We start from the raw sequence: 15,774 nt of genomic DNA on the forward strand, positions 1-15,774 counted from the left end.
AATCCGTCCTCTGCACGGATACGACTCACGAAACACACACAAATACCTGGACTGTGATGGAGATATAGTCAGTGTCTTCTAACTTCTGCTGGGTTTGGTCATCGTAGACTTTCATAAGTCAGGAAATCCCTGCAATATATTCATGTGTGGCTTTTTGTATGTGTGTTTAAACATAGAATCACTTTATGTCTTTCTGAAGCATCCTGTTGACGAAGTCGAATCCCAGCTATGTGCATTTCTAAACTGGGAAATCAGTTCCTTTATAGCAGCAGCTGCTGCACACTGTAAAGCCGCATGAGGACCTTTCCACACCCGCTAACTCCTTCCCTGCATTACACACCAGATTCCTCTCTCCTAAAGATCCTCTGACAGAGGGAATCCCAGATTCCCGGCCCTGACCCCTGAAATTCCCCGGTCACCGCCAGGCCTGTCATCCCTTGCATTGTAGAGGTGTGGTGACAAGGCTTTAGGTTTCACACCATCACACACACACACACACACACAGAGGGACACATTCACCCCATCCTGAAACGTCCCTCGCAGCCCTGTGTGCTGTTTATGTCTGGTTCTTTGAAGCCGGAGCCGTGGGTCGCCATGCTCGGTAAGCATTCTGCGTTGAAATGGGTAATGTGAGAAAGGCTCCGGAGGGTGGACTATTTTTTCTACCCAGGGTCTTTTCTACACAGTTGTCACTTCCTCCAGCTGCCACTTTAGAGAGCTGAGAATATCTGAGATCATCGCGCTTCACATGATGCAGTAAGGAAGGAATTAAAGTTAGGATGTAAGGAAGGAAGGAAAGGTACAAAAATGACTAATGGACCCTGCATTCCTTTCTGTTTCAGCTTGTAATTAAAGTGGTTATTGTGTGCTTTGTCACAAACAAGTCTGTCTTGAAGTGGTGAATAAACAGCGCTGGTTGTTTAAGAACAAACAGAGGGAGGTATTATAACAGAGGGAGGTATTATTACAGAGGGAGGTATTATTAAGGCCATGGTTTATGTGTGTGTCAGCAGAACTCCTGCAGCTTTGGTTCAATCTGGAGGTGGTTTAATCTGTCACAAGAGCGCTGGGACTAATTACCAACAGGCATCGTCTGACCACACACACCAAATAACATGGATAATCTGTTCTCATAATGACACAGATGCCCGGAGGCGGTTTTAGGTTTGGAAACCACCCGCTCATAATGAAAATTTTGGAATTTGTTGAATTTGGATTTTTCCACTTTAACATAACAAATAGTTTTCTACATTGAAACGAGACTCAGTTGTCCGATAATAACATTTTTCACCTGGCTAGCTTGTGTTTGCATTGTCTCTATCAGCAACCTGACCCCTGTCCATCAGTAGAGATCAGTGCTGTGATAACCTCCTGCTGACACCATGCTGTTGACTTTAGCTTTAACCTGCTACATCACCAAGCTTTTCAGACAAAGCTCGCTGTGCATTTGTGGTGATAAAAGGAAAAGAAACATCTTTCCACGCCACGGTTTGTTCACACATCACAAATAATGCAGCTCGTCTTCCTGTCTGTGAGCTCATGATGATGGACAAACAGTTGCTGTGTGAAGTGACAGCTTTTCTCATGGAGTCTCTGGTTGTCTTGTCTGCTTGTCCACCCCGAACCAGTGACCTTGAAGCAATAATTTGACATTTTTGGGAAGCACTCTTATTTGATTTCTTGCCAAAAGTTAGTTGAGAAGATTGATACCACTCTCCTTTAACATAAGAGTGTTTCAATCTTCTCATCTAACTCTTGGCCAGAAAGCTGGAAAAAACTGTGCAGCTGACCCTCACTGACATCCAGTCTTGATTCTGGTTTGCAAACCGCATTAGCTCCTCCCTCTCCAATTTCTCTTCAACAGAAAAACGTCACATTATAAGCTCACAAGACACAGTTCATAAAAACATACTAGTGACTACCCTCCAACACCCATCCTTCCTGCCCTCCCTGTGTGTGTCCTATCAGGGCCGTCCCGGGTGTGTCATTTCGCTGACATATAAATCACCTTGGGGAACTCGGGGTGAATCACTCACTGTCTGCCATCTCAACAAGGCTGTGACGAAAGAGAACATCCTCAACCATTGTCTGCTATATCTGTGGATTTACAATGAAATTAAGGAATCATAGCACAGTCATGCAGAGTTACGTCTGGACTTGTAAAAGCAACTGATACCGTTCAGTGTGAGAACAACAGGGACATGGAAGAATACAAGTGACATATTTCTTCGAGGGAGTTTAGAAAAACAACTATTTGAGAGGAGGGAGCTGTTTGAGGTAGTGAGGTAGACAGAGGGACCGCGGGGTGCTTTAGCTCGCTAATTCTTGTCTCATTTGTGGTCGAATTAACTATAAATTCATCAAATTCAGTGCCTCACATCGCTATTTACCAAGCTACTGTAGCTGTCATATTTCGTGGAGATGGACCTTCCTTTCTGCCACTCTGGATTCAGGATTTAATCAATAAACAAACTATCAAACCGTAGGCTACACGGGCCAGAGTTCTCGATTACTCTTCCTCGACGGCCAGATATGTGTCTCAGTAAACTGAATTTGAATTGTGAGAACTGAATATGGAAGTATACAGAGAGTTTAATTTTCAGTGAGGATCAAATACAGTTTCGGAGCAACTGAATTCAGTTTCAAGTTTATTGGAATTAATTTCAAAATAAAACTAATGACAATAGATTAGAAATATCATTGTTTTACTTTTGTACAGCTCCTTTTAGACGGACGTTTTACTGGTGTCCGGTAGTCGCTTTCAGTCCAAAATGGCGTAAACGTAGCTTTGCTGCTGGACGCTGATGTTGCCATGGAACAAATAATTGACTTTCAGTTTTTGACAATATACTGTACATTCTTTGTTGGACATGTGCAACTCTCAGAGATAAGAAGGAAGCGAGGTGTCTCACTCCTTAGCTACCTCCATCATCAGCTCTGGAAAAATTATGCGTTCAATTCTTTTTTAACCACTTGCCCAATCGGGCAAGTGAGTTGCTAGATTTGCTAGCCTGAAGTGGCATTTTACTTGTCCCGGGCAAGCAGGCAATCCTTATTGTTGAGCCCTGCATATATTATAGGCTGCTCATGTTATCTGTGTGGCCACTGTGTTTAGTATGCTGTTCTGTCTCTTCTTCATGTCTCAATAAGATTTTCAGTAAAGTCTCCATACAGCAGATGGATCTGAACTCTAAACCAGATCAAATCCCGCCACTCCTCAAACACTACAATCATTTTTTTTTTACCAGATTAGCGTGCAGTGTGTTTGTGCAGCAGGATTCTTACGCAAAGAAAATTAAAGTTTATCGCTGCTTACCCGTCACACAGTAAGTGTGTGTTGGCTTTCACCTTGGCCGCCCCACCTGACAGACACAGTGAGCCGGTAATGAGTGCAGCTTAAATCCTCTCAGTTCAGAGGTCTCGTCTGCCAGCTTAATAACAGCCAACCTGTGATTACTGCTCCCAGGCCAGATGTTGACTTTCCTTTTTTAGCCCCCTGTGATTACTGCGCACAGAGGCAGCCTATTACGGGATGGAGTTGTTCTCCACACACTCGCCTGTATGTTACTTTTTCCTATAAGTTAAACACATTTCAACAACCACAGGGGAATATAGCCTAAGGTAAAAAAATGTTTTAAAAACTGTAAAATTGTTGACTCCCTCGTGAGGAGGTTACTGCTACAGTTGTAATTTTAAGGACTAATTGCAGGAGGAACACCCCGCCAGGCCTGAGTACACATCCCACGCTGCCATGGCCCGAAGAGTCTAACTAGCACCTTAAAGAAGCAAACAACACAGCATGGCACAATCCACAGTCATGACCTGTTAGCTTTCCCATCCACTCCCCGTCTGTTTTATTAGAGCGTGTGTGGTTTGGCCTCCGGTTGTTTGTAGGATCGTACGCTGAGATACTGAGACTCGCATGTGGAGAAATGTTCTGTGTTTTCAAGACTCTATATGTTTATTTCTCCCACTTGAACCCGACCTTCCTTCACATCCTCATCCTCAGACGGAATATAGAAATATACTCTCCACATTTCTCAGCAAGAGAGAAAAGGTATAGCAGCTTTTCTTAGTCTTTGTTCATCCGTTCTTGTGCCGAAGTGGAACACTTGAACTTTTAAATGCTGCACAACCTCATACATACATACATACATGGGCACATTTACATTATCCTGACCACCAACGCTCCATTCCTCCTCACCATTATAAATGATCCATATAAACGACGAGAGCTTTCAATGTGATGTATGTGCTTGTGCAGTTAGTGGAGACTGCTGTGACAGTATTGGAAGGCGGTGCATTATTTTCATCATCGATTAAGCTGCCGGCTCTTGAGTAATGAATTCATCATTTATAAAATGACAAAAAATACTGCATTTTGGATAAAATTTGCGAACAAAACATCTTCAGATTGCTTGTTTTGTCCGACCAACAGTCCAAAAACCCAAAGCTATTCAGTTTACGATCACATAAGATAAGAAAAGAAGCAAATCCTAACATCTGAGAAGCTTGAATCAGAGTATGTTTGACATGTTCCTTAAACTTAATTGATTATTAAAAATAGCTGGTGATTCATTTTCTGTCTATCAGTAAATCGACTGACTAATCATCTTTTAGGTCCAGAATACATTCACATAATCAAGGTATTCAATGTATAATTATATTAAACAGAGAAAATCCAGTTTTGCCTCACCAAAATGTAGTGTAACTTTGGAGCGTTATTTAGCCTTCTTCCCGACAAGCTAGTATGACATCAATGGTTGGTATCAATGGATTCCTTAGGTTTTTTTAGTTTCATGTGATACCAGTACCTACTCTCCAGATACCTCACTCTAGCTTTAAGACTGAGCCCGCTACAACCTCTGAAAGACAGAATAGCGGTTGGATTAAGAGGTTAATAGTTTATATAATAAAACATCAATGATTGACGTCAGTGTATTGATGCATGCAAAATATGCCGATACTATGCTGTATTGATTTTTTCCTCCCACCCCTATCGGCAACACATGTCCAAATATTACAAACCGTGTAAGAGAGGAGGGTCCCCATGAGCCATAATGCTCAATCTGGGTCAGTGTGAGGTACGAGAGAAGGTCAAAGGCAATGTAACAGGAGCCAGGTCATCTAGCGATGAACCTCCCCCAACCCTAACAACCACTACCCCACTGGCCCAGATGACTCACACAGTCAAACAGACTCTGACAGTCCTGACTGCAGCATTCCTGAAATATCTCTGGGATTCCTGCTGTGTGACCCCATAACAGTCCACAAATGAGTACAGAGTAGGTTAGATATGTAGAGGATAGACAGGAGGAGGACGGCCAGGTTAAGTCATGAAGCTTAGCTGACAATCCAATCACACATGCAGTAATAATCACATCCTTTGTTGCCTCTTCGTCCCATCCTGGAACCCATTATGTCAGAAAAAGTATCATGACCCAGAGCACAGGATCAAACTAAAACTGATCACTCTATAAGAAGGAAAATATGTGCACACAGGATGAGGATGTAACGCAGGATCCTGTGCGCAGAGTTTGTGTCAAGTGCTTCTCTTCTTTATGTGCTCTTGAAGACATCATTTGTTATGCAAATTCTCTTCAATATACTGATTAGCAACATGGAGATTAGCTACATCAGACGATGACAGGGGGGAGGTGCTTTTTAACCTCCGGACACACACACACACACACACACACACACATTACCGTGTAGACACATAAACCTGCACATTTTTTGCTTGGCTTGCTGTTGTGATTCCATTTAGTATGTTAATGAAAATAGCTTAAAAGACAGCAATGACTGCAAATTGCTGCTGCGTTGCATGTGTTTGATTCCCATTAACCCAGTGACACAGTTGCATTCATAACTTCATCATCCTCTGCTTTAACAAAAACAGGCTATGAATATGCAGATGAGGCGAGGGTTAACTGGTGAGTCGGCTGCCTCCGGGCCATCCTGCTTCAAGTGTGTTTATAGCTTCCTCAGCGGGGGGTTCAGGCAGCTCAAGAACAATGATGAACTGCACCCTTTTTTTCCTCTTACTCCCCCTCCGCCACAGACCGGGGGAAGCCCCGTTCCCCCCGGGGGACTCCTCCTCCTCCATTAGCTAATTTCTGATCAGCTGCTCCCTCCATCATTAATTCATACGTCTTCCAGCACAGATGCTGAAGGTTGCCTTTAATCATCTGATTTCTCCCCTCGGTCACACTCACCCTGCCCTTCCACGCCCTCACCTCATGCTGGCGGCGGGCACCAGCAGGCGGACGAAACAAAGAAACAAGAAAATGCAAAAGGGGGCACGCAGAAGCACACTTGTATTAAATCATTGTTTGTTATTCTTAATTCATTTTATACTGGTCAGTAATACAACGCGAGGAGCCTGATGGCAGTTGCCTGATGGTTACAGAAGCTAACGTGTTGCCAGAGGGCTGCATGACTGAATGCCTTGGAAAATTGGTGCAAGAAATTTTCCTCAATAACCGCGACTGAAGAGCTCTTGAGACCGACACTTAACCCCTGATTGCCCCGGAGGAGCTGCTCACAGGAACAGTAGAAAAATATATATCAAGACTCTCCAACCTTTTTTCCTCTGAGAGCTAATTTGTCAAAATGAAAGTGTCCAAGAGCTACGTTTTAGATCGCCAGTAACAGATATCATTTCTGTCTTACTGTTATGGTCCTTTAATAACGTTTCAGCCACCGCACTGTCATCGCCTCTATTAAAATCCCGCCATAGTGCAATAAACAAAGCGTCTGTTGCTGCGTTAGCCTTCTTTGTCAGTTTGGTAAACAGAGACTGACGTCTTTTAAGCGTTGTTTTCAGCTCCTTTACCTTCTCTGTTCGTATACTGCTACCAGGCGGAAGGTCCCGTGAAAAGTTGTTGTGGACTTTAATGAAGTGGCGCGCGATTTTGCATCTTTTACCGACTGACACACTCGCACTGCAAATGAGACATACACACATTTGTCATTCACATTCGTGAAAAAGAACTTTGTTTTTCATTCCTCATGAAAATAGTGTATTTTTTGCCTCGTATTGACCTGGCTCTTTTCTGCAGTCATTGTCAAATCTTGTGTGCGTTTGCTAGTCTGCTAACATCGCCTCATGTTACAGCGTCACTGATGTAACGAATCTTGAAAGCGACGTAACTCGTTTAATTGACAGCTGATTGGCAAGTAATCATTTCGTGTCAGAAGAGGGCGGGATGTCTGTGAATTTGATTGGATAGAAATTTGAACAGGTTTACAAAGTGACTTTGTGTTTTCAAATTGATGTACATATTCTTTGAACCTTTAGCGAGTCACTCAGAAACCCCTGACCTGTATATGCACATAACATGTAAGACGTCCAGCTTTTGCCCCACTGGAGAGCTTGTGGCCAAAGACCCAGAGGGACCTTTGCCCAGATTCCCCTCCCAGCTGCAGTCGGCCCATTTCTTTAATCTCGCCAGCTACTTGGCGGATTTCTCCTCATTCCACTCACTCAGCATTCAGGAGATTTGATTACAATCCCTGAATTTGGCTGTTCTCCCTTTTGTCGGACAAAGCAATAAACTCCTGCATTGTTACCTATTATTTTTTCTTCTGGCTACATGCATTCCTGTGGCTTTATTAATGTTTGCATATATCCATTACAACCATATTAAAAAGCCTAATTTCTGCAAAATGTTTCAACAATTTTACCTACAAAAGACACGCTGGCAACATGCAAGAGTCAATATGCTGTTTGACCTTTTAAACGCAGGTCATCCAGGGCTCAATGTTAATGGTTTTTATTCACTTGCCTGGTCGGGTAAAAAGATCTCTGACCCACTTGCACGACCAGGCAAGTGAATAAAAACCATTAACATTGAACATTGAAGTCAATGTTACTTGCCCCAATACAAATTTATTTATTAGTTGTTATCAAATAACAACAAAGACTAAAGTTACTTGTCATGTTTAATTTTTATTTAAATAAATTAATCTGGAGTTTTGCCCACGTCCTTTAACACCACCCAATTAATCTCCGCCACCATTTTCTCGCGAGTGCCCGATCTGTACTGCACATGTGCAACTCTCGCTCCTTAGCTACTTCCATCATCAGCTCCGGAAACGATGCGTTTAATTTAGGGCTGTCGATCAAAAATATTGAATCGCAATTAATCGCATGATTGTCCATAGTTAATCACAATTATTCACGTTTAATCGCACATTTTTCATCTGTTCAAAATGTACCTTAAAGGGAGATTTGTCAAGTATTTAATACTCTTATCAACATGGGAGTAGGCAAATATGCTGCTTTATGCAAATATATGTATATATTTATTATTGGAAATCAATTAACAACTCAAAACAATGACAAATATTGTCCAGAAACCCTCACAGGTACTGCATTTAGCATACAAAAGATGCTCAAATCATAACATGTCAAACTCAAGCCCAACAGACAACAACAGCTGTCAGTGTGTCGGTCTGCTGACTTGACTATGACTTGCCCAAAACTGCATGTAACTGAGCCCGCAACAACATCCGAAAGACCGAATAGCGTTAATGCGTTAAAGAAATTAGTGGCGTTCAAACAAATTTGCGTTAACGCGTTATTATCGTGTTAACTTTGACAACCCTAGTTTAATTCTTTTTTTACCACTCCCACTCACTACCAGTTGCTAGATTTACTACCCCGCAGTGGCATTTTACTTTCCCCGGACAAGCAGGCAATCCTTATTGTTGAGCCCTGCCATCCATTCAGCCAGTGTTCTGGACTGCACATCTGTCCTAGTGAGGTCACAAAGGGTTAGTGCTCGGCCTCATGCTTCTTTATTGTTATGATAATGCTGTTACGTCCTGGTATTTGAGGTGCAAATGGCATGTTGGACCATGGTCCTTTATATAAAAAAACAGATGTGTTTTTAAACATCTGCTTCTAAATGAGATGCATTGAGAACATTGAGTTTATTCCGATCTCGGACAAACACGTAATCATGAATGAACATACGAAGGCAAAGAAATGTGAGCGGGACAAGTGAAAGCAGCAGCAGCTAGAGTTTCTTTTGGACGAATATGTTAATGGTGGATACGTTACGGTGTTACGTTTATCTTAGCACAACAAATGAGATGCTTGTCAGGAGTCCAGCTGGATGTACTGGCATCAGTCCTGGCCAACAGTCGGCCCAAACCCGCAGCGCTGCTGTCCGCTGGGCAGGCGTTCACCCGCTGCCTCTTGAAACCAAACTATGATCCAAGAAATTGGCTTATCATAACTTAACTGTTCAACCGTGTCCAAGGCAGGATGAGTTAATTAGCTTTTGTTTGTTCTGTCTGATACGATCACCCGATACCGCCGGTGCTGATGCTATGCCAGACAGCAGTAGAAAGAGCCGTGGCACCTTGTACTGTGTATGCCCTTAAATATTTAAGGCGCGTTCATTAGCAAATCTCTGAGCTGGATGTCATTATACAAGCTGCGGAAACTCAAGCCTCCAACTCTGAGATCACATCATTCAAGCCCGAGAGGGTTCTGTGTCAGAGAGCATGATGGGACGTCAACGTGGGGCCTGTTTTTGGTGGGTCGGGTTCCTATTGTCAGCCTCAGCAGCATGCAGCATTAAGAATTTGAAATTAGCCTGAGCTGGAAATGTCATGGCAGCAGTTTTAATGGAGCTGTTAAAACATCTGGATACCAGAAGCACGGTAGTGGAGGTTAAACTGATAATCAAACCCAGTGTTTCATTATAAGATTAACGCTCTGCTTTTCAACTACTGTTTCAAGTCAGAATGGTTGTAGTTGTGCTGCCGTAGGTGATTCAAGTTTAGGGGACTTAACAGGAGCTGATACCCAATGCGTCCCTTTTGCGTCCCAGCTGTCCTTTGTTTGGCATATTTCCGCCTGGTTAACTTCTGAGCTCTCAGTCAGAGGTGGTTGCCTTTGTGCTGACTTAGTGACGGAGCTCCTGAGGATGGAGGGGACACGGGGGGAGGAGTTTTGTTGAGACCATCTGTTGCTGAGACAATTCATCTCTACTTTATACCCTCCTGCTTCAGACGCTTTAGACACACACACGCTCACATACAAAGACACAAACAAATGGACAAACACACATCTGGCGTTGGCTGTCTTGAGCCACCGGAGTCACCGGAGAACCACTTCTTCTACCAACTTACATTTTATGGGCTGACAGTCATCCAGATGTGTTTATTGAAGGCAGACCTAGATGTCACACATGTTACACACAGCTAATGGTCTGTATTGCTGACTCCTGACATAGCATGACCTTTCTGGTGACTTTTACTAAGACGAAGCGATGAATGCTTCCTCATTCTGCGACGGCTTGTGGCAGCGGAGCACATTTTCAAGATTTAAAATCTTATAAATGTGAGCTAAAAATGCAAAATGAGTGAAATTTAGGATAATTTTCTTGCATAACTTAAGGGTGCAACATCTAAGAGTGACGAGGGTAATGGATATTAGACAACATTGGGGTTCTGGAGTTATTCTTAATTTACTGCCTTTCAATGTTATTGATGATGATGTTTTTGTCTCTATTCTTTAATATCTCTGAATCATTATGCTTGAATGTATAAATGACTGAAATACAATCTGTAGTTTTGGATGTAGAACAACATGAACAAATGTTAAAATGAATGAAAACTGAAGTGACAAAAAAAGAAATGTGAGCTACATATGATTGGTAGAATCAGATACATGTGCAAAATGAAACTAATACAGCTTTTGGTTTGTTAGGCTTCTTCTGATGTGGCTGTTTAGATTATAGTGCCTGGTGGGCAGATCTCCAGAGGGCGAGTCGCTCTGCACAGACGCTGCTGCAGCAAGCCAAGCCAGAATTGGCATCTTTATGAGCCAGCTTGATGCTGACTTTCGGTCTACCATATAGTGTTGACTCATTTAATTAACCAGGTATTATGTGAATTATTGGGTCTCTTAATTCCTGAACTTTGTGCAATGAGCATGCTGTGCGGAGAGTTTTATCTGTCTTTATCCATAAAACCGTTACTGGGCTTCTCTTAAAACCTCTGAGACTCTGACTCAGCAACTGAAACATTCACGTCCTGGAAAATTGTCTTTTATACTTGCGTCACTGAAATCTAAGGAATACCGCAATGTGGTGTAGAAACAACACACAGCATCATGAGCCATCACTGCTTTCCATGTCATGGCCTGCCTGCTGTTTAACATCTCATATAATGTACTTTTTGTTTTAACTAGGCCTGTCAAAGTTAACGTGATAATGCAAATCAGTTTTAACTTGCAATTTTAGCGGGCCGTTGTTGGGCCTGGTCGCTATTCGATCTTTCTGAGGTTGTAGTGGGCTTGTTTTTAAAGATGGAGTGAAGTTACTGGCATCATATGCAACTAGAAAAAAACGAAGGAATCCATTGGTACCATCCATGTCATACTAGCTTGTCGCGAAGGAGGCTAGATAACGCTCCAGACTTACGCTAAATTTTTGTGAGGCATGGCCATTTTCAAAGGGGTCCACTGACCTTTGACCTCTAGATATGTGAATGAAAATTAGTTCTATGGGTACCCACGAGTCTCCCTTTTACAAACATGCCCACTTTATGATAATCACATGCAATTTGGGGCAAGTCATAGTCAAGTCAGCACACTGACACACTGACAGGTGTTGTTGCCTGTTGGGCTTCAGTTTGCCTGTTATGATTTCAGCATATTTTTTATGCTAAATGCAGCACATGTGAGGGTTTCTGGACAATATGTGTCATTATTTTGTGTTGTTAAATGATTTCCAATAATAAATATATACAACATTTTCATAAAGCAAGCATATTTTCCCACTCCCATGTTAATAGGAGTATTAAATACTTGACAAATCTCTGTTTAAGGTACATTTTGAACAGATACAAAATGTGCGATAAATTTGCGATTAATCACGATTAACTATGGACAATCATGCGATTAATTGCAATTAAATATTTTAATTGTTTGACAGCCCTAGTTATAACCTAATCCCTGAATGTTTCTTTACTTTGTCAGCTCCACTGTTGCAGTTATGAGTACAAACAGCCTCTACTAGACCACGAGTACCAGCTATATTCTGCTGATTTCAAGTCCCTGTGATTTCCAGTTACATAACAGCAACTGATCTTCTTAAAATCTATAGAGTAAACACCATTAATCTCCTCACTGGACCTCAACGGACTCACGTGAAGCAGCTTTTCCCTGAACAGGCATGCATGCCAGGCTGGTACCAGGCGGACACAGCCGCACGCTGGTGTGGAAGTCACCAATCGTCTTACATTAAATGAGTTAACGTTTTGGAGAATACCTCTGTTGTATTTGTGTCCTGATGTTTCTGTTTGCCTGCCTCATTTTCCAGACAATGGGAGGCGGGACATTATCAGGTGCCTGCACCCTTCCTCTTCCCCCTCTCGCCGCCTCCCCCTCCTCTCAGGCTATTCCTAATTTTACACGACCCCCTTTATCCCACTCCCCGCTCTCCCCCTGCGGTTTGAGAGAGCTACATTTAGCTGCGCTCCATTAGCCGAGTGGAAGGAAAAAAATCCTTGATGATGGAAGTAGGTTTGCAGACTGACTGGTTGGACCGAGTGACCCTTTGTCCAAAAAGGGAATCACAAAATAAAGAAAAGAATAGAGAATAATCATCACTCTGAAGTTAATTTGATTGAGTAATTCTTTATTGAACCAGTTTCCTCTTTGTCACTCTGATTGAGCATCATTACAAGCAGATTGCATTTCACCATTAAACAAAAGCATCTCGATCTTTGCTCTGACCCTGGTGGCAAACACATCTGTGTTCCAGCAATGAGAGCGAGTGTGCACACGTGGCAGCCTGTTGTTAATAGTTAATGAGGATTGATGTCTGGAAGTGGTGACCTTGTATAAGGTTTCCTAGTGGAATCCATGCATATTGATCTCTCCAGTTTTATGCTCTGTTGGACACACGATTCCCTTTTGCTGCGTGTTTTCTCCGGCCACTTCACCGATGGTGATGATTAATGGTGTTTGGTTTGTCAAAGAGGCTTCTTACAAGAGAGGGTGACTCAAAGGCTGAATTTCTTCAAAGTGCACATCCTATAAATCTTACACTGAAAACCAAAACGTTCAATTTGTGTTATTTAGTTGAGACCATAAACTGAGGAAATACAAACCGGCTTCTTAAAGGAAAAGATTGACATTTTGGGAAATCAGCTTTCTCGCTTTCTTGCAGAAAATGAAAAGAGAGGATCCCTCTCATAATAACTCCTTGTAAAACTACAAATTGTAATTTTTGCACATCAGTTTTTGACAGTTTAAACAAACCAGATATGAAGTGTTTTGAGCTTTCAACAATTAAACAATTAGTTGTCAACTATTAAGTTAATCGCCAACTATTTTGATAATAGATTTATCGGTTTGAGTCATTTTTTTAAGAAAAAAAAGTCAAAAGTTGCTGATTCCAGCTTCTTAAATGTGAATATTTTCTGGTTGCTTTACTCCTCTATGACAGTAAACTGAATGTCTTTGAGTTGTGGACAAAACAAGACATTTGAGGACGTCATCTTGGACTTTAGGAAACACTGAACGTCATTTTTCACCTTTTTCTGACATTTTATAGACCAAACAACTAATCGATTAATCGAGCAAATAATCGACAGATTAATCCACAATGAAAATAATCATTAGTTGCAGCCCTAGACGTGTTGATTGATGATCTTAAGAGAAGCAAGTAAATTGTGTTACCTTCAAAATAGAACAGCCAGGCTAGCTGTTTCCAGTCTTTATGCTAAGCTAAGCTAATGATCTAATGAGTGGTATCGATCTTCTCATTTATCTCTCGGTAAGCAAGCGAATAAGCGTATTTCGTGGACGCAGTCACCGTGACGTCACCCATTGATTTGTGGACTGCCGTTTTGAAGGCTAGAGTTCGGCATTTTGGCCGTCGCCATCTTTGAGAGAAGTGAGAGGGTGGAGCTAAGTACAACCGAACGCTGAATAAGACATTTTTAGGCAACCAAAAAGGTTATAATGAACTTTCATGAACTGAAAACACACTGTGAAAGGGTTAAAGTTGTAAGACAAAAACATAGATAACTCCCAGAGCAAACAACGCCGTGGTAGCGACCTGTCAATCACAAGGTAGCCAGGTCCTAAAGCATACTTTGCTTTATGGTGTATTTGACTCTAAATGGGACCATAATTTACTAAATGAGCATCATGCTGCATTGAAGAAGACTTGAAACTAGAGATTAAAACCATAAACTCATGTTTACAATTTTTTACTGAGGTAGTAAATCAAGTGAGAAGTAGGCTCATTTTCTCATAGACTTCTATACAATCAGACTTCTTTTTGCAACCAAGGAGTCGACCCCTGCTGGCTGTTAGAAAGAATGCAAGTTTAAGGCACTTCAGCGTTGGCTTCACTTTTCAGACCCAAAGGTTGCCCACTGGTATTTCTCAAAATGTTAAATGTCCACCATCAGATGATTTACAATAATTTATATTGTTTAACCAAAGGCCACATTTATTGTTTTTGACTGTAACATATGCGGACTTAGTCATCCTCAAACATTTACAGTTTAGACCGCACACAGGCGTTTACTCTCCGCCACTACAGTCATTAAAACGCAGCCGGTTCTATAAATGTACTGTAAGGAAATGACAGTGAGTCTGAGCAATCAGCTCAGATTCCTGTTATTGCTGCTGATTACTGAGCTGCTAACAAACATGTCTGGGAAGGTCAGTGACTTCTCATGGATACACAAACACAGGCCGCTAGTGCTGGTGATAATGTCCGTCTGGAACCAGGATCTGATCTGGGACAGTGGCGAGAAGCGTGTTGTGGTTTACGTGATTGAAATATACAAAAAGAAGAAAGGATGATGGTCATACAAACATCTGAATTGATTGATTTGCTAAAGAGGCAAATGTTCATTTCTTCATATACTTCTATTTTATGGAGTAAAGTAACCCTCACAACCAAAGACTGAAAGCCTTTCTGACAGTTTTACAGAGTGTGTCTGACTCTGAGTGGTAATTTCAGTCTCAGACACACCCTCTGCATGCAGCCCTGGCAAACAGCTTCTCTCTACTAAAGAGCAATGACTGTTTAATAAGAGGATAACTGTGCCAGTTTGGTGTGGTGAGGGAGTAGCTATGTGGCAGAGAGTCGTGAGCAACGCTGAGAAAAATGGGGAAAAAGACAGTGAAGGAAGAAAAACCAAAAGACGTAATCTCCGCTGTCTGTTCTGACTGAGCAGCTATTTCTCACCTGGCATGTTCATATCACACCTAAATGGCTCGGAATATTATCTTTAATCTGCGTTGAACTTGTTCCTAAAATGTGATCGTAGTGCAAAACATCCAGTACTTTCTTCCTCCAACCGATGAGTCCAATATGAGTCCTGTGTCCAGATGCTAATGATGTTTTTCTGTCTATTGTGTTGCAGGGGGCCCGAGTCTGGCTGAGACACAAAGAACAGCTCCTCCCCTCCACCGTCAGCTCTTGTGATGATTCCTCCTTGGTCCTCACCACCGACTATGGGAAGGTAAGAAAACGTCTTTTCCCCTGATGAAGCGTTAATGCTGCCAACGAATCACTTTAAACCATCCCAAACTCTCATCTACACCATAATGCATTTTTCATTTAAGGTTTTAAGGACTGCTCCCTCATGATCAAAGCCAAGAAAAAAGCCAATACTCGCGCATTCAAGTCATATCAATACATTTACAGGCTACATGTAAAGCTTCCCCTCGTCTTTCATTTATAATTTACAAGGTTGTAGTATAACTCAGGATGTGAGTGGTTCAGA

At 42.0% G+C, this 15,774-nt stretch overlaps 1 protein-coding gene across 1 annotated transcript in view; it reads left to right on the forward strand.

Moving 5' to 3' along the window:
* Positions 1-15,774, forward strand: part of myo10l3 (myosin X, like 3) — a 65,326-nt gene that overhangs the window by 3,106 nt on the left and 46,446 nt on the right. The window contains exon 2 of the mRNA XM_037789947.1: positions 15,412-15,510. Coding sequence (XP_037645875.1) covers positions 15,412-15,510 — 99 coding nt within the window. The remainder of the gene's footprint in view (positions 1-15,411; positions 15,511-15,774) is intronic.

This window comes from Sebastes umbrosus, chromosome 13 (genome assembly GCF_015220745.1).
Source record: "Sebastes umbrosus isolate fSebUmb1 chromosome 13, fSebUmb1.pri, whole genome shotgun sequence".
Lineage (NCBI taxonomy): Eukaryota > Metazoa > Chordata > Actinopteri > Perciformes > Sebastidae > Sebastes > Sebastes umbrosus.